The sequence below is a fragment of the Papio anubis genome, chromosome 9, assembly GCF_008728515.1.
Source record: "Papio anubis isolate 15944 chromosome 9, Panubis1.0, whole genome shotgun sequence".
NCBI lineage: Eukaryota > Metazoa > Chordata > Mammalia > Primates > Cercopithecidae > Papio > Papio anubis.
The window spans coordinates 111,372,365-111,396,007 of record NC_044984.1 but is presented as its reverse complement, the minus strand read 5'-3'; the positions used below and the strand labels follow the sequence as shown (position 1 = coordinate 111,396,007).

Here is a 23,643-nt window from a genome sequence, read left to right as displayed (position 1 = left end):
TGCGAGTGATCTCTGAGGACCTCAGTCTCCCTGCCCTGCTATTGGGGGTGGGGGAGGTGCGTTTATAACTCCCGTCACCACCGCCCTGGTCTCAGAGCTTGAGTCGGCTTCGAGGTTCGTGTCAGCTGCACGCAGTGACAGCCCCGGCCCAGCCTGCAGGAAGGAGGTGACTGACCACAGCTTCTTATGCAAACAGGCCTACAGGAAGGGCCTCCTCCCAGCCTCCCAGAACTGCTTTGCCTAATCCTAATCCACCCTCCAGGGCTGAGAGAAGGGAGATGGGTAGCTTTTCAAGGTTCCCCTGGGCTTTTCCTGCCCATCTTCCCCTGAGCAGCCCTGGCTTGGGAACTGGTCCTCAGTGCTGTCCCCTCTCTGCCAGGGGTTTTCTAAGTGACCCCAGGCCCGGTCTTCAACCTCTCAGATCCCTGGCACATATTGGAAGCTGTCCGGCAGGCCTTGGGCTGTGCTGAGGTTTCAGAGCATGGACAGAATTCTTTTCTTTCTGGGGACATTCCCCTACATGAAAATGGCATTGATTGGGGTTCCCTAGTGAAGGCCCCTGACACCCCACTACAATCTGCGATGGGGGAGAGGGTGCCACCTTCTTTGCCCCCTCCCGCTCGACAGCAAAGGGCCCACGTGCTTATGAGGATCCCACAGGAGGCTCGTGAAGACCTTGAATGCAAAAGTCCCCTTAAAAATGATCATTCAGAACCGCAGGCTTTAGATGCTGATGAATAAGATTTGTAGGTTGCACTTAAAAGTTTAAAGAAGAATTGGGTTTCTAAATGTGCAGCTTAACAAATTGAATATAGCGTTACAAACTCCCATGAGGCAACTGATGGACCAAAATTGATTTTATTTTTAAGCCACCATTTCTTATCTGTGTTGGGCCTGGTCCCATCTCTTTCCAGAAGTCATCTCAGGACATCTAGGGAAGGTTCGTCTTGCGGCATTGAAAGCCCCACTTCAAGGCCTTACTTTTATGTGGGTTCTTTATAGAGCCCAGTACTTGAGTTTTAGACATTCATATTGTTGGCCGGGCATGGTGGCTCACTCTGTAATCCCAGAACTTTGGGAGGCTGAGGCTGGTGGATCACTTGAGGTCAGGAGTTCCAGACCAGCCTGGCCAACATGGTGAAACCCCATGTCTACTAAAAATACAAAAATCAGTTGGGCATGGTGGTGTGCACTTGTAATCCCAGCTACTCAGGAGGCGGAGCAGGAGAATTGCTTGAACATGGGAGGGGCGGTCGCAATGAGCTGAGATCGTGCCACTGCACCCCAGCCTGGGTGACAGAGCGAGATACTGTCTCAATTCATTTTGTTCTGTTCCTTTTTTAAAAGAGAGCACCCCCAAATTGTATATGCTTCAGGATCCTTAAGACCTGAATTCATCCAGACCACAAAGCACTGAATTCTGTGGCCTCTTGGCAAAATGCCTGAACAGAAAAAAAAAAAAAAAAAAATAGAATGTCTGTCTAATTCTAACACATTCATTAGCTACCTACCATGCAGGGGACTCTTCCCCTGTCCTCAGAAATTTTCCTTCTAGCAGAGGAGACCTCCACAGGTAAACCTGTTAACAGGTCAGAAGTTTAGATGATGAAGAAAATACAGAAATGGCTGCTTGCACCTTTTCTTTCTCTTTTTGGACCCCTTAACTGGTAAACGTTTTAAACAGCAATTTTTAACTTCCTGATGTCTCCCTGGCAGGCTTATCAATGCCAGAAATAGACACTTGGGAATACTTCAGACGTAGTGGTGCAGGCCATTAGGAGACATGATTAGATAAAGCCACGTTAGAAAAAATATTTTTAGATTCATCAAGCCGTTGAATGTGGAGTAATTCCAGAGGTAAATGCAACCACAGACGTACACAGGGAAGAGAAAAAAAGGGACTCCACGCTTTGTGTCGAATGCCACCAACATGCAGCCCCATGTTCTGATAGCCCAGACAGCGGGGCGTCAGCAAAGTGTCCTAACTCCAGGTCCTGTTTTCCTTCCTTCAGCAGTGTCCCGTCTGTTTTTTTCTTTGAGACAGTCTTGCTCTGTCGCAAGGCTGGAGTGCTGTGGCACGATCTTGGCTCACTGCAACCTCCCACTCCCAGATTCAAGCGATTGTCCTTCTTCAGCCTCCCAGATAGCTGGGATTACAGGCGCCCACCACCACACCTGGCTAATTTTTGTATTTTTAGTAGAGACAAGGTTTCACCATGTTGGCTAGGCTGGTCTTGAACTCCTGACCTCAGGTGATCCGCCCACCTCCGCCTCCCAAAGTGCTGGGATTACAGGTGTGAGCCACCACGCCCGGCCCCTCAGCAGTGTTCTTACCACTGCTCTGTCATTTGCTGAAGTTCCCACAGGGTTGGCCCAGTGTAGTAGCTCACACCTGTAATCTCAGCACTTTGGGAGGCTGAGATGGAAGGATTGCTTGAGTCCAGGAGTTCGGGACTAGCCTGGGCAACATAGTGAGACTCTGTCTCTACAAAAAAAAAATTTAAAAATGAGCCAAGCATGGTGGCATGTACCTGTGGTCCCAGCTACTCGGGAGGCTGAGGTGGGAGGATTGCTTGAGCCTGGGAGGTTGAGGCTGCAGTAACTTGTCTTACCACTGCACTCCAGCCTAGGTGATGAAGCGAGAGTGTCTCAAAAAGGAAAAAAAAGCACAGGGTTGTGTGCAGAAACGGGAGCCCAGCTGCCATTAGCAGAGTGCTGACATTATTATCGCCATTTTACAGATTAAGCAACTGAGGCCGTACTGTGTAATTTTAACTTCTTCATCTTCAGCGTCAGTAAAGAAGTAACTTCTTTAACTTCAAAAGCAAAGCTGGCTGATGCAAGAGGTGTAGCCTCAAACCACTGCAGTGTTGTTGCTCTTCACCAGGATTAAATCCCCTTTTAACCCAGCCACTTTGCTTTGCTTTTAACCTGTCTATGATATGACCACTTTTTGAGGGGATGGGGGCAAGATCTCGTTCTGTTATCCAGACTGGGGTGCAGTGGTGCAATCATGGTTTAGTGCAGCTTCCGACTCCTGTGCTCAAGCGATCATCCTGCCTCAGCCTCCTGAGGTGTGCACCACAGGTGTGCACCACCACATCCAGCTAATTAAAAAAAATTTTTTTTGTAGAGATGCAAGTCTCACTATGTTGCCCATTTTGGTCTCGGACTCCTGGCTCAAGCAATACTCCTGCCTCAGCCTTCCAAAGTGCTAGGATTACAGGCATGAGAAACCATGCCTGGCCTCAACAGCTTTTTTTAGAAATACTATACTCATAAGGAAGCTGCCGAGGCCCTGCCTAGCTCAACAGGCTGTTTCACCATCAGACTTTAATGTATTCCAACAGGCAGCGAGTCCTCCCTTTAAAAGCCTCAGCTAGGATGATGCACGTTCACTTACAGAGGAAAACCTGCTACGGTAGCTGTAAAGATGCCCAGAAAAGACAGCGGGCGTGAGGCAGCTGGACTCGCACATCTGCTTAGGTGAGAGTGTTCAGGCAGACGTGAGGAGAGCCACAAGGGTGTGAAAAGGTGCGGAGGCGTTCCCGAGGCAAAAAGCAGCTTTCTCAGTGGTCTTAGTTTTATTAGCGTGTACTTGCATATAAAACTTTTATAGAGATTCTTTTCCCAGGATGATTGATACTGACATGGTCCTTGCTTACAAGCCTGCAAATGTCCAGGGCCTTCCGTGATGGGTTTTAGAGCTGAGGATCCCATGGGGTTGAGAAGGGAGTCTCCCCTTCCCCTCCTGGGGTGCTTCTGTTCTGATGCTTATGTGTGTGAGGGATAGTCAGAGACAGAAAACTAGCACATCAGCCAGTTCATGCCATAGCATGAGAAATATACTAAAGATTGGCTGGGCACAGTGGCTCATGCCTATAATCCCAGCACTTTGGGAGGCCGGGGTGGGCAGATCACTTGCGGTCAGGAGTTCCAGACCAGCCTGGTCAATATGGTGAAATCCCGTCTCTATTAAAAATACAAAAATTAGGCCGGGCGCAGTGGTTCACGCCTGTAATCCCAGCACTTTGGGAGGCCGAGGTGGGCGGATCACGAGGTCAGGAGATCGAGACCATCCTGGCTAACACGGTGAAACTCCGTCTCTACTAAAAATACAAAAAATTAGCCAGGCGGGGTGGCAGACGCCTGTAGTCCCAGCTACTCGGGAGGCTGAGGCAGGAGAATGGCATGAACCTGGGAGGTAGAGCTTGCAGTGAGCTGAGATTGCGCCACTGCACTCCAGCCTGGGGGACAGAGCGAGACTCTGTCTCAAAAAAAAAAAAAAAAAAAAAAAAAGGCCATTCATGGTGGTGGGCGCCTGTCGTCCCAGCTACTTGGAAGGCTGAGGCAAGAGCATCTCTTGAACCCAGGAGGTGGAGGCTGCAGTGAGCTGAAATCGCACCACTGTACACCAGCCTGGGCAAAAAAAGAAAAAAAATACACTAAAGGAAGGAAACGGGGCAGACAGCCATCCCCTGGAACCCTAGAGAAGAGAGGGTGCTTGGGGTAGGTGGTCATGGAAGGTGCCACTGGGGAGGCCACATCTGCGCTGAGACCAGAAGGAGAGAAGGAGCCAGTGTGTGAAGAGAAGAGGGCGGGGAGCTCTGGGCAGAGGGCCCAGCACATGAGGAGAGTCAGAGAGCTGGGGCAGATCACGGAGGGTTGCCTTTGCCCTAGCGATGACTTGGACTTCTTTTTGTCCTTGAAATAAAATGCACAGCGGTGGCCTGAAACACCAGCTGTGTGTTAGCTCCTGCTGTTTTTGTTATTGTTTTGCTCTGTTGCCCAAGCTGAAGTGCAGTGGTTCGATCTCGGCTCACTGCAGCGTCAGTCACCCAGGCTCAAGTGATCCTCCTGCCTCAGCCTCCTGAGTAGCTGGAACTTACAGGCATGTACCACCCTGTCCGGCTAATTTTTTGTAGAGATGGGGTCTTGCCATGTTGCCCAGGCTGGTCTTGAACTCCTGGGCTCAAGCAGTCCACTCACCTCAGCCTCCCAAAGTGCTGAAATTATAGGTGTGAGCCACTGTGGCCGGCCAGCTCCTACATCTGTATGTCCTCCCAGGACCGCTCCCCTGAATTCCTGACTCACGTAGCAACTGCCCATTCACTTAATATCCAAAAGGCATGCTGCGTAACATGTCCGTTTCAAAGCAAGCACCTCCTCATCCCTTCCAGAGGTCCCCTGTTCCTCTGTGGTGAACGGCAGCCTCAGTTGCCTGCAGTGGTCACCTTTGATTCCTCTCTTTTTCTTTTTTTTTTTTTTTTTTTTTTTTTTTTTGAGACGGAGTCTTGCTCTGCCGCCCAGGCTGGAGTGCAGTGGCCGGATCTCAGCTCACTGCAAGCTCCACCTCCCGGGTTTACGCCATTCTCCTGCCTCAGCCTCCCGAGTAGCTGGGACTACAGGCGCCCGCCACCTCGCCCGGCTAAGTTTTTGTATTTTTTAGTAGAGACGGGGTTTCACTGTGTTAGCCAGGATGGTCTCGATCTCCTGACCTCGTGATCCGCCCGTCTCGGCCTCCCAAAGTGCTGGGATTACAGGCTTGAGCCACCGCGCCCGGCCGATTCCTCTCTTTTTCTTAGCCCTGCTTCCAGTTACTCAGCAAACACTGCCATTTCTACCTCCCACCGAGCCCGGGATTTGCTACTCCTCTCCCCTTCTTCCTCTGCTCCCCCAACCCCTGCCCTCATCCAGCTGCCGTGGTCTCTTGCCTGGGCTACCCCAGCAGCCTCCTCCCTGGTCCCCGTGTGTCTGTGTTCACTGCCTGTCCACCATCCAGGCCCACAGTACCATGTGACAGGGTCCTGTGAGAATGTCTCTTCTCTGCTGAAGATGTTCAGTCTCACCCATTGGGAGTCAGAGCCACCGCTCAGGCCTCTCAGTGTCCTGCAGGCCCCTGCTGCACACATCTCCCCAGTTGTTTTTGCCCAAGTTACATGAACACTCTTTCTGTTCCCCACCCCAGGGCTCTAGCTCATGCTGTTCCTTCTTCCTAGAATGCTTTTCCCCAGAGCCGGATTTCTGAGCCTGGGCTCTGGGTCTGGATGATTCTTCATTGGGGGTTGTGCTGGGCACTGTGGGGTGCTGAGCAGCATCCCTGGCCTCCACCCACTAGATGCTGGTAGCACCCTCCCCACCAGCTGGACACATGGGAGTCGAGAACCTCCCCTCCTTCAGGTCTCTGCTCAAATGTCACTTTTTTCCCTGTGGCCTTTCTGTGATCAACCTCATTTAAACTTGTGTCAGCCTCCTGCAGTCCCCTTTCCTTTCTCTGCTGAATTTCTCTGCGAAGTACTCATCACTGCCTGAGATACTCTATTTCCCATCTATTTTGTGCTCTCCTAGATTCCCCATTTACCTCTGCAGCCGGCACCTAGAACAGTGCCTGGCTCCTCGAAGGAATGCTTGTCGTGTCGCCGAGTTGCTCTCACTGTAAGAAGTCAACGCCAGGTGTCGGGGAAAGTGGGGGACTGACATGGGGCAGGGACAGGGATGAGAAGGTGTGTGCCTGGGGGAATGGTCTTGGCGACATTGTCCAGCTTTTGAAAGAGGCATTTGCCAGGAGCAAAAAGGACCAGTCCTTTCTTGCCAGAATCTTCTGTGCAGAAGTGTGGGTAGAATTGCCTGGTACATCTGAGCAATTCCAGGTGCTTGGAAACACTGAGAGATTAAGAGGCCAGCAGGTCTCACGCATTCATGTGCATGTGAATGCCCGGGAGATTGCGTTAAAATGCAGGTTCTGTAATCCCAGCACTTTGGGAGGCCAAGGCGGGAGGATCACTTGAGCCCAGGAGTTCAGGACTAGCCTGGGCAATATAGTGAGACGATGTCTTTACCAAAAATAAATTGGGTGTGGTGGTGCACACCTGTAGTCCCAGCTGCGCAGGAGATTGAGGAGGGAGGATCACTTTAGCCTGGGAGTTCAAGGCTGCAGTGAGCCATGATTGCACCACCGTATTAATGCAGGTTGATTCAGTAGGTCTGGCGTAGGGAGAGATGGTGCATCTCTAAAAAGCTCCAGATGATGCAGATGCTGCTGGCCCAGGAACCACACTTTGAGTATCTTGGCTACTGGGAAGACACGTGCTGAGTGACACGCAGTCTCTGCCTTCAAGAGTCCCCATGAGGTCTCAGCTTCCCCACTGTGGGGAACGTCAAATGCTGAACAGTGAGTGCAGGAAGGGGAACTCAGAGAGGCATTGGGCAGGCAGCCCTGCAGAGGAAAGACCCAAGTGGCCTCCCTCAGTGTGGGGAGCTCTGGAACGGTGGAAGTTCCAGCCTGAGAATCTGGGGCCTGGCTGCACCCTCACCTTGGTTAGCCTTGCGGTGGTTGGCAGGGGTTGGGGAACGCCATGCTCAATACCCCTAGAGAGAACTTTGCAAGTGAGCTGGGCCCCAAAAGCTGCCGGAAACCAACCCACAGCACGAGGCTTGAGGAAGAGCCCAGCCCAGTCCTCGGTGGTTTTTTGAGTCTGGTCCTTCCCTTCTTGTCGGCCTGACGCTTGTCCTGCCCGCTTCCTGGGTCCCAGATGGGGCCTCTCGGGCTGGCGACTGGGTGCTGGGTGAGAACAGATGCCGAGGGAAGAGCGTTCTCGCTCTTTCTCTCTTTAAGGTGAAAATACACAACCGGAAGGAAGGAAGTGGTGAGCGCGAGGAAGCGCAAGACAGTTTGAGCCAGCCTGGAGATGGAGCTGGAGTCCCACGCCAACTCTAGCTGTGTGACCGGGGCATAGTGCCTTTGTCTCCCTGGGCCTTGTGTTCTGGTCTGTAGAACAGGATCATCATTGTTGCCACTCATGATTACATGGGGTGATTAAGTGTTGCAGTGCTTAGCACAGCCTGACGTCGCGAGAGCCCTTCAGGACTCCAGGGGCACATTCTGAAGCCCCCAGGACTCACGCCGTCCCGCAGGAGGCCTGGAAGGTGTGTGGTCCTGGAGCCCTCATGGGCAATCCCCGCTACCTTGGTGGTCACTGGGGCAGCACCACTGGCCACTGAGAATCAGCTCCGGCTGAGGGCAGTGACCTGCCGTCAGCCCTGGGCTCTGAGGTGAGGCAGAGCCCGTTCCCATGGCTGCAGCCTGGGCTGAGACACCTTTAGCCAAGCCGGTTCATCCAGCCCGGCGGGAACCTGGGGAGGAAGGAAAACAAAACTGACACGAGTATTGATGGAGCATGAAACTGATGGAATGAAAAGGTTAGTGCGTCCTAAGTGCTGGACTCAAGGCCGGCGCTCTCCTTGTTGAAAAGGGACATTGACAGGTTTTAGGGAAAGTCCCTGAAGGCCAGGCACCACCATGCCACTGCCTGGGTCCACCAGCTTCATTCTTAACAATGAGAAGTGGCTTCATCTCTCTGCCTCAGTTTCCTCATCTTTAAAATGGGCACAGGCCAGGCGCAGTGGCTCACACCTGTAATCCCAGCACTTTGGGAGGCTGAGGTGGGCAGATCACCTGAGGTCAGGAGTTCGAGACCAGCCTGGCCAACATGGTGAAACCCCATCTCTACTAAAAATACAAAAATTAGCTGGGCATGGTGGCGCACACCTGTAATCCTAGCTACTCAGGTGACTGAGGCACAAGAATCACTTGAACCCAGGAGGCAGAGGTTGCAGTGAGCAGAGATCACGCCACTACGCTGCAGCCTGGGTGGCAGAGTGAGACTCCGTCTCAAAAAACAAAAAAAGTTAAGAAAATAAAGTGGGCATAAGCACCTACTTTATAGGGTTGTTGTGAGCTCTGTGTAATAATGTAAAGCTCTTAGAATAGTTCCTTCCATTCTGAGGGTATATAGGTTAGCTGCTGTCACATTATTATTATTACTACTATTAATACTGCTGCAGCGATTACTGTTGCTGCTGCTGCCGTTATTACTGTTATTATTTTAAAATTAAGAGCTTACCCTGTGTCAGGCAGTCTGCTCAGCATCTTATGTGGATTTATCTCATTTGGATATCCAATTAGCCCCATCATGTTACCTGGATATTCCTACGATCCCCATTTTATAGGTGAGAACTCACGGCTTGGAGATGTGCTGTGATTACTCAAGACCATGTGCCTGGTAAGGGGCAGAGCCTGGGCCAGCACCCCTCTCCCCACCTCGTGTTTGACCCTGAACCATCCCCTTTGATATGGGAAGGAATAAGTCTGCACCCATCTCGCAGATGAGGAAACTGAGGCTCCAAGAGTCAGGCACCCGTGGTGAGGGGGAGGTGAGAGTCAGGTGTGGGCGTAGCAGGTGCCTATGGAGAGAGAGAGCAGAGGCAACGGGCTTCAGAGCCATTTACACACCCGCTGGGGGTTGTGAAGCCAGCACCTGGGGACAACACTGTGTCCCCAGCTCAATTCCCAGCAGGTCAGGCATGTCTTATTGCTGCTGGTTGGGGACAGGCCTCTTGTGTTAATTTCTTCTCCAGGCACATGGGTCAGGCTCCTCTAGGTGGTTTCTCCCCCACCTCTCCTTCCTCTCTCCTGGGACATTGGGGTCTGCTCTCCTTCCAGGGTCTGGACACCTGGGCCCTAGGGAAGGCACCTGGGGAAGGGCAGTGCCTCAGGATGGGCCAGACAAAGAGGGAAGCCCTGCCCGCAGCCACTTTCATTATTATTCGCTTCATTATTTGCTCAGCAAACCATTTATTGATCACCTTGCTAAGCCCAGCTGTGCAAGGCATTGAGGACAGGGTGCTGTGGAAATCACAGCGTCCCCATCCCGCAAGCTGCCATCTGTGGTGTACTCCCAGTTCACCAGACACCGTGCTGAGCATGTTGCGGACTTGATCTCCTCTAAGCTGTACAGCAATCCTGTGAGGTTCCTGTTTGCAAAGGAGCAGACGGAGACTGAGTGTGGCAACGCCGTTTGACCCAGGTAGCAGAGCAGGGTAGAACCCAAGTGTGATTCCAGAGGCTGTGCCCGTCACCCCTCAGTCAGTATCAGTGTGCCCTCTTCACAGACGAGAAAACTGAGACCGAGGAAGGATTAGCAACAGCCAGTGAAAGCCAGAGAGGGTTTGGCTAGCAGCATAGCAGCCAGTGGTTTCTCTGTTCTCCCAGATTCCCTCTGGAGCTCCTTGTGGTCCCTTTCTCAGTCTGGGAATCTGGGCCTTGGAAAATGGATTCTGTTCGGATGGCCAGGGAGAGTAGGACAGCAGGGTATCTGGTGAGAGCATGGCTGTACTCTACCTAACTTCCAAGCTGACTCTTCCACGCCCCCACTGGGTGAGAGCTGGGGCAGGTCGCCAAAACCTGTCTGCTGAGCCTGAAGCGTCAGGGATAATAGGAGCCCTTGTGGGGTCGCTGGGAAACGAGATGGCTCCGGCCAAGTCGCTTGCACGTTTGTGAGCTGTAGCTGTCATTGTCATCCGATCGTGATTTTGTAGAACGTGATCATCTCTCCTGGTAACCTTGACTCATTCAGGGCTCTGGTCTCTGTATTCTGTTCCCTCCTGTGGTTGCCTCCCACTAATGAGGAAAAAGGGCAGAGCATCGAGCTGTCTGCCAGCAGTGAGGGTGTGACCTGCACAGAGAAAAGCATGTGTCACACACAGAGGGACTTTCACAGATGGAACATGCAACAGAATGTTCCCGGCCCCCAAAAGGCCCCCATGTTCCCTCTCGATCACCCCCAACTCCGAGGCAGTTCATCACCCCGACTTCTAGCCGCAGAGGTTCGTGTTGTCACTTTGTGTTCTTTACATAAATGGAGTCGTACTGCAGTAGCACAGTGGTTCTTTTTTGTTTTTTTAAAGACTTATTAGAAAATTTTAACAGCTTTATAGAGATGTAATTCACATACTGTAAAATTAGCCCATTGAAAATGTACAGTCCATTTTAGAGCACCTCAGAAGCTCCGCACTGGTTAGCCATCACCCCGCCCCAGCCCCTGGAAACCGCATCTCTCCATTTTGTCTCCCTGTATTTGTCTTTTCTGGATGTTTCCTATAAATGGCATCGTACACCAAGGGGCCATTTGTGTCTGGCTTCTCCCACTGAGCATCATGTCTTCCAGGTACATCTGTGCTGTGGCATGGATGAGAATCGCGTTCCTGGACAGGTGCAGTGGCTCAAACCTGTAACCCTAGCACTTTGGGAGGCTAAGACAGGTGGATTACCTGAGGTCAGGAGTTTGAGACCAGCCTGGCCAACTGGTGAAACCCCATCTCTATTAAAAATACAAAAGTTAGCTGGGCGTGGTAGCACATGCCTGTAATCCCAGCTACTTGGGAGGCTGAGGCAGGAGAATTGCTTGAACACGGGAGGCGGAGGTTGCAGTGAGCCGAGATCGTGCCGCTGTGCTCCAGCCTGGGCAACAGAGAGCGAGACTCCATCTCAAAAAACCAAAACAAAAAACCTTGTTCCTTTTTATGGCCAAAAAATAATCTTATTTTTTTTCATGGCCAAATAACATCCCATCTCTCCGGCCAGCTGTCCCGAGTCTGCCTCCTCCTTTGGAACTGGATTCCTGGGAATCTAAAACTATGAGTCTGCCCTGACGCAGCTCCTGAGTTTGGCCAGAGGCCATGAGTGAGCCCAGCCGAAAGGCCTGGGTGGGAGGGACAGGAGGCCATGCCGGGGACGCAGAGGGACCCAGGACCGGGTCCTGCTGTGCCTCTCCATGCCTCCATCCCTACCCCTCCAGTGCGTAAGGTGGGGCAGCACAGGGGCCAGCGAGGCGTTCATGGAATCTTCCAACTCAAACAGCGTAGAATCCCCCGTGTCTGTTTTGCCTCCTCCTCTCCAGCATCTGTCTTAGTGTTGAATCCCACTTCCAATGACTGTCCCGCCATCTCTTCCCACCCAGAGGTCCTCATTTTCAGTGGGCTGATTTCCTCCGCCTTCCCCACCTGGGCCTGATCCCTTTTTCCCTAGGCACCAGCCTGTGCGCTGGGTCCTTCCCAAGACGCTGCCTGTGGAGGCTCATGGAGCAGAAGGAAAAGGTGAGCAGGAAGCACATTCAGAGAACCCAGGATGGCCTTCTGTGAAGGGCAGGGGAGGAGGGCAGGCAGGTGAGGGAGTGACTGACGCCCCTGCCTGCAAACCTGCAGCCTCTAGGACTCAGCAATACCTCTGCCAGCTACAGGGTGTCCTCCTGTGAAATTCACGCTCCCCTGTCCAGAGCCAAGCTTTTTTTGCTCCTTTTTTTTTTTTTTTTTTAAGAGATTGAAGTCTCACTGTATCACCCAGGCTGCAGTGCAGTGGCACCATTGTAGCTCACCATACCCGTGAACTCCTGGGCTCACACAATCCTCTTGCCTCAGCCTCCTGTGCTGATTGCTAGCTGGGACTACAGGCATGTGCCATCACACCTGGCTGGCTGGCTTTTTTTTTTTTTTTTTTTAACAGCTTTACTGAAATGTAATTCATGTAATACAACTCAACCATTAAAATGTGCAATCCAGTGACATTCGTATGTACAGAGTTCTGTCTGCATCCAGAACTACAGTCAATATTAGAACATTTTCATCACTCCCAAAAGAAAGCTGTACCCTCAGCTGGCCCTGAGTTTGGCCAGAGGCCATGAGTGAGCCCAGCCAAAAGGCCTGGACAGAGGCCATACTGGGGACACAGAGGGACCCAGGAACCAGGGCCAGGTCCCCAACCCCCTGACCACCACCAATCTGCTTTCTACCGCTGTGTATTTACCTATTCCAGAGAGTTCATGTAAATGTAATTATGTAATATGTGGCCATTTGTAACGGGCTTCTTTCACTTAGCATAAGGTTTTTTTGTTTGTTTGTTTGTATTTTGAGATGGAGTCTCAAAACTCAAAAGTTTTTTGAGACTACAGTCTACCAGACTGTAGTGCAATGGTGAGATCTTGGCTCACTGCAACCTCTACCTCCCAGATTCAAGCAACTCTTGTGCCTCAGCCTCCCAAGTAGCTGAGATTACAGATGTGCACCACCACACTCGACTAATTTTTGTATTTTTAGTAGAGATGGGGTTTCACCATGTTGGCCAGGCTGGTCTCAAACTCCTGACCTCAAGTGATCCACCTGCCTCGGCCTCCCACAGTGCTGAGATTACAGGTGTGAGCCACTGTGCCCGGCCTCGCTTAGCATCATGTTTTTTAGATTCATTTGTGTTGTAGCATGTATCAGTACTTGGTTCCTTTTTATGGCTAAAAAATACTCCATTGTGGTTGCAGTGAGCCGAGATTGCACCACTGCACTCCAGCCTGGGCGACAGAGCGAGACTCCGTCTCAAAAAACAAACAAACAAACTCCATTGTGTGGACTACATTTTATTTCTCCATTTGAGTCGACAGACGTTTGGGCTGTTTCTGCTTTGTGGGTGGGGAATGCTGCTGTGAAATTCATGCACAGGTTTTTGTTTCTCTTGGGCATATCCCTAGGAGTGGAATTGCTGGGTCATCTGTTAACTCCAGGTTTAACCTTTGAGGACCTGCCAGACTGTTTTCCAGAGCTCCAAGCCAGCACCCCACTGCTCTGAATACTTACCTGGGGATTTGAGGATAGGTTTCAGGCAGTCTCTGAATTCCCAGAATGGACACAAATCCCATATCTCTGCATTTTTTTGGAGACGAATGTCCAGTCCACCTCTTGGATTCTCAAAAGTATCTCAAGGCCTGGCCAGTGGCTCATACCTGTAACCCCAGCACTTTGGGAGGCTGAGGCAGGAGGATCACTTGAACCCAGGAGTTCAAGACCAGCTGGGGCAACATGTTAACCCCTTGTCTCTCCAAAAAATTTTAAAAATTAGCTAGGCATGGTGGTGTGCACCTGTGGTCCTAGCTGCTTGGGAGGCTGATGCAAGAAGATTGCTTGAGCTCAGTAGATGGAGGCTGCAGCGAGCTATGATCGCACCACTGCACTCCAGCCTGGGTGACAGTGAGACTCTATCTCAAAAAAGAAAAGTATCTGAGCCTCCAAATCCTCCCTGCCTTTGCCCAGTCTAAAGGTTAGAGGAAGGGGCAGGTAAGTGAAGCGTATTCCAGTTCTGTCTCCTAACTCTGAACTATTCTCGTGGGGCCTGTTGGGGATCCAAAATACAGCTTGATACAGGATGAAAATGCCAGCTGACATCTGCTGTCTTTTCCTACTCTCTTCCCGGTATCTCTTCTTGGAAACCAGCAAGGAGAACTTCAACAATGTCCCGGACCTGGAGCTCAACCCCATCCGATCCAAAATTGTTCGTGCCTTCTTCGACAACAGGTGGGTGTTTTCCCCTGAACCAGCCCAGTGGCAGGCACCTCTGTGTTGTGTGACATCTCGTGGTACTCATTGCCCAGAATGGCCCTTTGAGCTGATGCCCAGAAGAGGGGACCGAGCTGGGTAGGGGTTATAAGCACAGGTTGGGAGTTGGACCATTCTGGATTCATAGCTGGGCGACTGGGCAGCTCACTCAAGTTCTCTGGGCCTCTGTATTCATTATCTCTGGCTGTGTAACAAATTACCCCAAAACTTCATAGATTAAAACAATAGCCAGGCATGGTAGTGCACACCTATAGTCTCTGCTACTGGAGAGGCTGAGGTGGGAGGATACTTGAGGCCAGAAGTTCGAGGTTGTAGTGAGCTGTGATTGCACCACTGTTCTCCAGCCTGGGCAACAGAGTGAGGCCCTGTTTCTAAAAAAAAAATAAAATGAAAACAACAATTAAAAAAGAATAATTCTCTTAGAAACATTCTAAGACAACTGTTGAGGAAGACTTTTTAAAAAAGAAAATTCAAGGCTGGGCATGGTGGCTTATGCCTTTAATCCCAGCACTTTGGGAGGTCAAGGGGGGCAGATCACCTGAGGTCAGGAGTTCAAGACCAGCCTGGCCAACATGGTGAAACCCTGTTTCTACTAAAAATAAAAGAATTAGCAGGACGCAGTGGCTCACGCCTGTAATCCCAGCACTTTGGGAGGCTGAAGTGGGCAGATCCCTTGAAGTCAGGAGTTCAAGACTAGCCTGGCCAACATGGTGAAACCCTGTCTCTACTAAAAATACAAAAATTAGTTGGGTGTGGTAGTGCACGTCTGTAATCCCAGCTACTCAGGAGGCTGAGGCAGGAGAATCTCTTGAACCCGGGAGACAGAGGTTGCAGTGAGCCGAGATTGTGCCACTGCACTGTCCAGCCTGGGCGAGAGTCAGTGAGACTCCATCTCAGAAAAATGCTTTCCAGTTTTTCTTTCTTTTTTTTTTTTTTTTATTATCTCATCATTTCTTTGGGTGAGGAAAGGAACCTGGGTGCAAATTAGCTGGGGGTCTCAAAGACTCATTAGCTTCAGCCAAGGCATTAGCTGGGACTGGGGTCCCTCACCTCGTGGCTCGACCAGGGAGGCTCTGTTTCCAGGTTCAGCCTTGTGGCTGCTGGCTGAAGGCATCTCCTGGGCCCTCCACAGAGCTGCCCTCAGCATGGCAGCTTGCTTCCTCCAGAGCCAGCCGTCTGCATGAAACAGCGGGACATCCCACTATCTTTTTGTAACTGACACCTCATTCCTCCTGCTCTGTCTCTTCGTTAGAAGTGAGTCACTAGGTCACCCCCCTCTTGATGGGACAGCACAGGGACGTGACTACCAGGAGACACAGGGATTTGGGGGGCCATCTGGGAGGATACTTCAGTTTCACCATCTCTAAAATGGAGATAATTGGCCGGGCGCGGCAGCTCATACCTGTAATCCCAGCACTGTGGGAGGCCAAGGCCGGCAGATCACTTGAGGTCAGGAGTTCAAGACCAGCCAGGTCAACATGGTGCAACCCCGTCTCTACTAAAAATACAAAAAATTAGCCAGGTGTGGCGGCGTACACCTGTAATCCGAGCTACTCGGGAGGCTGAGGCAGGAGAATCCCTTGAACTCGGGAGGTGGAGGTTGCAGTGAGCTGAGATCACACCACTGCACTCTAGCCTGGGCAACGGAATGAGACTCTGTCTCAAAATAAAATAAAGTGGAGATAATCATAGCACTTGCCTAGCAGGGTTGCTGTGAGGGGGAGTGGGGGGATGTGTGGTGAAGCGTGAGGTTAGCTATTCATATGTTCATCGCCGTGGCTTACAAAGAGGTGTGCAACCTGGCCAGTGTCCCAGAGCTGAGGCACAGGCCAGAGCTCATGCCCCAGTGTCCAATATTGTTTAAGGTAAAAGACCTGGGTGCGCAGGATGGAGCCTGGAGGTGTCTGGGACTCTGTGGGGGATGAAAGGGTGGGTGTACCCTCCCCATGCTGCTGGGGCCTGTGGCAGCCACACTGAGGCCAGCCAGCCTATTTGCCCCAGTGTCCCCACGTCTGCAAAGATGGTTGGGAAGTGGAGGATGGGCAGAAAGAGGAAGGACGGGAACAGGTGTGGTGTGGTGATGAGCCCATGGGGCTTCCCTGATGGTTTTGAGCTGTGCAGGGATGAAACACTCACCCTGGTTCTGCCAGGGATGTGGGACCCTGGGCAAGGTGCTGAGCCTCCCTGAGTCCCACTGGAAACTGGGGGTGCTGCTCACCGGGAGAGGGGTCCTTCAGCTGCCCCTGGAGATGCAGGGGCCTTCCTCTGTGGCCCATGGGGCAAGGCCTGGTGAGAGAGTGACCAAGAGTTAAACCGGAAAAGCAGGGAGAGAAGGTTCCAGGCGATGGGAACTGTGTGTGCAAAGGCCCTGTGGCACAGGGAGCTTGGGGAGCTGAGAGGCAGACCTAGCTGGATCACAAGAGAGGCCAGTGTGATGTGGGGAGGGCAGGCTGCATCGGGCAGCCTCTGTGGACCAGCAACAGGGGTCTTCAGGAGCTGAGATGGGGGCGCTGAAGGACTTTGAGGTGAGGGTGTGGGGGGGGTGGGTGAGCCAGGTTTGCACTTTGCAGAGGTCGCTGTGGCTGCTGGTTGGTTGTGGGGTGGGAATGGGAGGTGGAGGCCAGGGAGGAGTGAATCGTGGTCCCAGGCTTGGATCAGGGCTGCCCTGAGGATCTGGGGCACAGGGGGCAGCTCTGAGCCACCTGGGAGATTATAGATGAGGAGGAAGGGTTGGATCAGGAGTTGGGGTGAGAGACCTGGTACCAAAGGAGTCTTCACGGCCAGTTGCCATGTTTGCCAAAGAGGAGGGGCCTGTGGAGCTTAAGTGACTGTGAAGTGTGTGAAGTTGCACAGTCGGTGGCAAAGACAGAGTGGAATCCGGTGCACCATCTCCCTTTAAATCCTGGCTCTCAGAGAAAGGACTCAGAGGTGGGCGGTGCGTCTTAGGCCAGTCCCCAAATGAGCCAAAGTAGGCGTCAGGGTGGGAGGCGTGGCCCCTGACGGGACCTAGAGTTGGAGGCACTGACAGGAAGATGGTACAGGAGACCAGAGCCCAGGGGCTGCCTGTGCATGCGTGTGTTTGTGCGCGTGCACACGGGAGAGGGAGCATGTGTCCACGTGTAGGAGTGTGTGTCTGTGCGAGGCTTGTTTTTAGAAGGCTTGGGTGCAACTCTGGCCAGTTGTAAAGTTGGAAGAGGGAACTTCTGGGGTGGTTGAGAGGTGGATTTCAGAAGGGCATATGTTTGTCCAAACACAAGACCTGTGCATTTTAGTGTATGCTCTTATTCCTTAAAGAAAAACTTGACCCAAGGTCACTTGGCTGTCAGCTGTCACTTGTAGGAACTGGGATTCCAACTCGAGTCTGTCGGCCTCACGATCCTGGACAGACCCAGGAGTTGTGTTTTGGGCTCTTGAGGTGGAATTCGCGTACCTGCCAGGCTGTTCTCCATCAACAGCCGCGCTCCAGGAGACAGGGTGTGGGGAAAGGGCCAGGGCGAACGCCTCTCTGGTTTTCAGAAGACAAGAGGGTGCACTGGGCATGCCGCTGCCAGACGTAGGGACAGGCAGATGGAGGCAGTAGCTTCCTCCTCCTTTGAGGGTCTGATTTAGGACAGAGTCATGGAAGGACTGGCACAGGCGCCAGTGGCGCTCCCTGAAGGTAGGGGACAGGGACCTCAGTCACTGGGGAATATGGAGTGTTCAGAAGGTGGATGTTGAAACAAGTGGCCACATCTCACATCTCAGGGGGACTCCAGGTGGGACAGGCCTGTGGGGACCCTGAGGAGGGAGCTAGGCAGAAAGGGGCAGTGAGGTCTGCGCTGGTGCGGGTGGCTGAGACCACCCTGCAGGCCTGGAAGTCCAGGTGGGACTGGGGATTACCAGGAGGACGGGGGAGGCCCCAGGAGGGTGCTGAGCAGGGGAGCGACAGGCTCCGATTTGCATTTTGCAAAGCTCATTCCGGCTGCACTTGGAGTGCACGGGAAGGTGGGGGCTGGGCCAGGCAGCTGCAGGGGCCAGGAGAGAAAAAGAAGGTTCCCAGCGGACTGACTAGAGGTGTGAACCTGGGGGTGGGTTGGGTGTGGGGATGTGGGGGACACCAGGAGACTCCGGGTCTGGAGCTGAGAGCAGCTGTCATTGTGCCTGCCTGATGGAGCTGCCACGGAAAGATGGCCAGGGATCTAGGCCGAGCCAGAAGCGGAGGGTGGTGGCCAGGTATGGGGTGGTGAGAGCCTCCCCTATGGGTCCCCGGACCTCAGCCTCCAGCTGCTCTTTAGAGATACCTGGTGTGGAGAAAGGGAGGTGCCAGTGACTAAGGCTGGCCCAGAAGTCACCGAGGGAGGGGATGATTTTAAGAAGGGTTTCCTCTGGCCTGCACCCAGAACACTTCGTGGGCTACAGCTGGGAGCCTGTAACTGTTGGAAAAGGGCTTCACGTCATATCCTGTAAATGCTGAGAAGAAGCTGGAGGAGGATTTCAGAGGAGATGCTGGAAACAGGATTTTCCTTTCAAGAAATACCAGCCTCAGCCTTTGTTCCTAAGACTTTTTGGGAACAGGTCTTGGGGAAGGGGTATTGTGAGCCCATCCCCACCTCCAGGGGCACTCCATTCCTTACAGGAGAATTAGAAAGTTAAGGTGGCATCTTTGCAAAAGGAGAGAAGATGGCCTGCCCTCATGCTGGGCCACAGATTTAGATGTAGCCCCTGTTTTCTGTCCACTGATCTTCATCCTGGTGCTCATTTTAGAAATGGGAGCAGAGCACTGGGTATGGTGGCACGTGCCTGTAATCCCAGCAGCTGAGGAGGCTGAGGCAGTAGGATTGCATATGGCCAGGGTTCAAGACCAGTCTGGGCAGGGCAATACAGTGAGATTGCATCTCTAAAAAAAAAAAAAAACCTTTTATTTAGAAAATGGAGTGGAGAGCAGGTGGGGCTGGTTCCAGGTGCTCTGTCTGGGTTTCCTTGGCGCTGGCTCTCATTGCCTTTGGAGACCATAATGTTGGTCTCTGCAGACCTCTGGGAGCACTCGGAGGCGAAGGGACCCTCCTTCCTTGAATTGGGTCCTGAGGCTGAAGCAGAGCAGGTCTCAACTGTCCCAGAGAAGGACACACACCCTGCCTTCCCCAGGGGTCTGTCACATTTTCGCCCGTGCTAATCTTAATCCCTCTTGCTGCAGCCTAAACCACTTGAGAAGGACGTGTGAGCCAGTCGCTGTGGGAAGGGCTTTCAGAGCGGCCTGATAAGTCCAGGGGCTATTTTTATGCTCTGTAAATTTGGTCTGTGCCGCCCACAGCGAGAACTTCAAGGTTATTAAAGCCTGTGGCAGGAGCAGTTGGGAGCTTCATCCGATAAAAGAAAGAAGGGAGACCTGTGAAAACACATAAAGATGGGCCTTCCTGAGGGAAGGACGGATCTCATCCCGCAGATGGGCAGTTTCTGCCTTCTCTCATCCAGACTTGGGACCCCACCTCTCCCTGGAAAATCTGGAAGAGAAAAATAAAAAGAAAGGGAGTTCCCGGGCCACTCAGAGGCTGTCGTATGGGTGTCAGTGTATTTGCTGGGTGCTGAAAAGGAGTAGTAGATGAACCTCTAAAGAGAGAATTGCAGTGGAGGTGCAGTCATGCCCTGGGTGGAACCCAAGTGACATCCAAGCACTAACCACTAACTGTTAGCCACCCCGGCCAGCTAAGTACTGCCCCTTCCGAAGGGCCACAGTGAGGGGCTGTGGCAGAACCTTGAGCTTGCCAGCTGTATGACAGCCTCCCCAGCGGCCTCGGGCGCTCATGGTCGCAGTCCGTTAGTGATAAGGTTTGAGGACAGTGAGTCAGGAGCTCGGGTTTGGAGTCGTCTCCAGGCTGTTTGTTTTGTTTTGTTTGAGACAAGATCTCAAACTTAGTCACCCAGGCTGGAGTGCAGTGGCGTGATCTTGGCTCACTGCAGCCTTGGCCTCCTGGGCTCCAACAATCCTCCCACCTCAGCTCCCCAAGTAGCTGGGACTACAGGTGCACACCACCGCACCCAGCTAATTTTTTTGTATTTTTTGTAGAGACAGGGTTTCTCCCTGTTGCCCAGGGTGGTCTTGAACTCCAGAGCTCAAGCAATTGGCCTGCCTCAACCTCCCAAAGTGCAGGGGTTACAGGCGTGAGCCATTGCGCCTGGCCTCCAAGCTATTTTCTTAGCAACTGCCAAGACTCGAGCTGGACCACACATTTCTGAGCCCCTCATCTGGGTGTCAGGCACTGTGCCCGGCATGGGGCATGAACTCCCTGTGTCCCTGTCCCCTGGAACACCAGCCCTTTCTTGCCTCCTCCAAAAAGCACATTGATACGGCCAGCCTCAAATCTGCCCTAACTTACCACAAAACTTTCAATCATTGGCAAACTTTGTATTTGGGTATAAACAGATTACTTAGTGATGCTTGCAGTCAATCACCATCCTAAAATTTTGAACTAGTGAGAGCGAGCAAAGGTTGGCAAACTTTTTCTGTAAAAAGACAAGGAGTAAATATTTTAGGCTTTGCGGGCCACGCAGTCTCTCTTGCATCTACTCAACTCTGCAGACAAGCATAAATGAATGGGCATGGCTGTGTGCCAATAAAATTTTATTTATGGACACTCACATTTGAATTTCATGTAATTTTCACTCGTCATGAAATACTATTCTTTTGACTTTTTTTTTTTTTTGGCAAGCATTTTTTCAACTATTTAAAAATGTGAAAACCGGCCAGGCACATGGCTGTCACATATAGTCCCAGCACTTTGGGAGGCCAAGACAGGAGGATTGCTTGAGCCCAGGAGTTTGAGGCTGCCATGAGCTATGATCACACCACCAAACTCCAGCCTGGGCAATGGCGTGAGACCCTGACTCTCACAAAATTAAGATAAAAATGTGAAAAGTCTTTTTTTTTTTTTTTGAGACAGGGTCTCCCTCTGTCACCCAAGCTGGAGTGCAGTGGTGTGATCTCGGCTCACTGCAACCTCCACCTCCCAAGTTCAAGCCATTCTCCCGCCTCAGCCTCCTGCGTAGCTGGGACTACAGGTGCACACCACCACGCCCGGCTAATTTTCATATTTTCAGTAGAGGCGTGGTGTCACCATGTTGACCAGGCTGGTCTCGAACTCCTGACATCAGGTGATCTGCCCACCCCGGCCTCCCAGAGTGCTGGGATTAGAGGCGTGAACCACCACGCCTGGCCCAGAAAGTCTTCTTAGTTCATGGGCTGTATGAAAATAGATGACAGGCCAGATTGGGCCCGTGGGCGGTTTGCCAACCCCTGAGCTAAAGGAAAGGATCGGGAGAGGTATTTGGTGAGTTACTGGATTGCTTGGTTTCCTCATAAATGCTCCCCTGTGTGCACCATCACACACCCACGCTTCCCTCTGTCCCCGCCTGAATCAACAGTCATGCAGTGGTCTGTCTCTCTTCCACCTCCCTGATGGGGGACTTCCATGAGGGCGAGGCAGGGACTGAGCTTTCAGCTTCTGGAGCCCCAGCCCCTCCACGAAGCAGGTTTCTGGGGCACAGACTCAAGGCGAGAGCAGCCATCGTGGGTCCAGGTTGTGCCCTGAGAGCAGAGTTTTCGGAGCTAATGGTAGCAAGAGGACAAGATCCGGTTCGTCATTTATTTCCAAAACCCTCCTTGTTGCTCCCGTAGGAACCTGCGCAAGGGATCCAGTGGCCTGGCTGATGAGATCAATTTCGAGGACTTCCTGACCATCATGTCCTACTTCCGGCCCATCGACACCACCATGGACGAGGAACAGGTGGAGCTGTCCCGGAAGGAGAAGCTGAGATGTGCGTGCCACTGAGTCCCCTTGCTCACACCTGGCCTGGGGTGCAGCCTCCCCTAAGTCCTCAGAACACAAGGCACCCCTGCAGCAGGAGGCTGGGTGTGCATTGGCTTGGAGGCTTGGAGGGCTTGGGGACACCAGCCCTTGTCCCTGTGAGGCTGGCATTGCTGTCTCCCGTTCCCGGCGCCCTCATCCTAAACATTCCTCAGCAGCTTGTGGCATCCTGGGACTAGAAGGGGGTTGTGCAGTGGCTGTGAAGCAAGGCCCTTGATGCAAAGACCTGGGTTCCAACGTGGCCCCTCTCACCTACCAGCCATGTGACCTTGAACCTTGACCCAGAACGTGGGTATGCTGATTATGTGTGGTTCTGAGGGCTGGGCAAGATCACACAGTCAGCCTTTGGCACACAGGAAGTGCCCCCTATAGTCAGTTTCCTCCTCTCCCTCCTCCGTGGGCTGTGCTATTGCTGGGTTCCTGAGACCAGCCCCACTATGTTCTGGCTCCCGAGTGGGTTCAGTTGTGGTCCCAGCTGGTCAGCCGCACAGGTCCCAGGCAGTGGCCCGAGTCACATCTTCTTTTCCTGTGGCCTTTCCCATGACTCTTGACATCCCTCTGTGCCCCGCCCCAGGTCAACCTCCTCATCAAGAAAATGTAAACATGGGACTTGACTATATTTAGCACTGGAATGTGTACGTGGGGCTGGTGGGAACCGCCCCGGGGGGGGGGATCCCTGGTGTGAGCCTGGCTTCCTGTCTGCTCCAAGGGGCGAGGAACAGGACGGACTCAGGTCCAAATCCCTGGTTTCCTGTCCCTTAGTGGTGTGGACGTGGGCAAATGCCTTAACTTCCGTGAGCTTTGACAGTCTGTCTGGGAGGCAGGGCTCAGGCATCCCTGGCCTCTTGGGGTTGGGTGAGAGGGAGATTGAGAGGTTTTTGAAGCGCTTTGCACACCTGGGCATCTGGTCAGTGTTCAATAAATGCCCGCTGGGCTCAGTGGCGCATGCCTGTAATCCCAGCACTTTAGGAGGCTGAGTGGAGAGGATCACTTGAAGCCGGGAGTTCAGGGCCCAGCCTGGGCAACAGGGAGAAAGACACTCACCTCTACAAAATAAAAAAATTAGCACAGCATAGTGGTGCTGCGTGCCCGTGGTCCCTGGTACTCAGGAGACTGAGGTGGGAGGGTTGTTTGAGCCCAGGAGATGGAGGCTGCAGCGAGCTACAATTGCACCACTACATTCAGCCTGTGCGACAGAGGGAGACTCCATTTCTGAAAAAAATAATAACAATAACAAATAAATGCTGGCCAGGCATGGTGGCTCACACCTGTAATCGCAGCACTTTGGGAGGCTGAGGCGGGTGGATCATTTGAGGTTGGGAGTTTGAGACCAGCCTGGCCAACTGGTGAAACCCTGTCTCTACTAAAAATACAAAAATTACCTGGGCATGGCAGCATGCACCTGTAATCCCAGCTACTTGGGAGGCTGAAGCAGGAGAATCTCTTGAACCCAGGAGGCAGAGGTTGCAGTGAGCCCAGATCGTGCCACTGCACTCCAGCCTGGGTGACAGAGCGAGACTTCATCTTGAAAAAATAAATACATTAGAAAAGAAAATGCCAACACAGGAGACTTGGGAGAGCTCCAGCT

General features: G+C 52.4%; 1 protein-coding gene across 2 annotated transcripts in view; it reads left to right on the top strand.

Moving 5' to 3' along the window:
- The window catches only part of TESC (tescalcin), a 61,534-nt gene that overhangs the window by 29,217 nt on the left and 8,674 nt on the right, over positions 1 to 23,643 (top strand). For both annotated transcript variants that reach the window (XM_021922999.2, XM_003907219.3), the window contains exons 3-4: positions 14,092 to 14,172; positions 21,866 to 22,005. In XM_021922999.2, the coding sequence (XP_021778691.1) occupies positions 14,092 to 14,172; positions 21,866 to 22,005 (221 nt within the window). The remainder of the gene's footprint in view (positions 1 to 14,091; positions 14,173 to 21,865; positions 22,006 to 23,643) is intronic.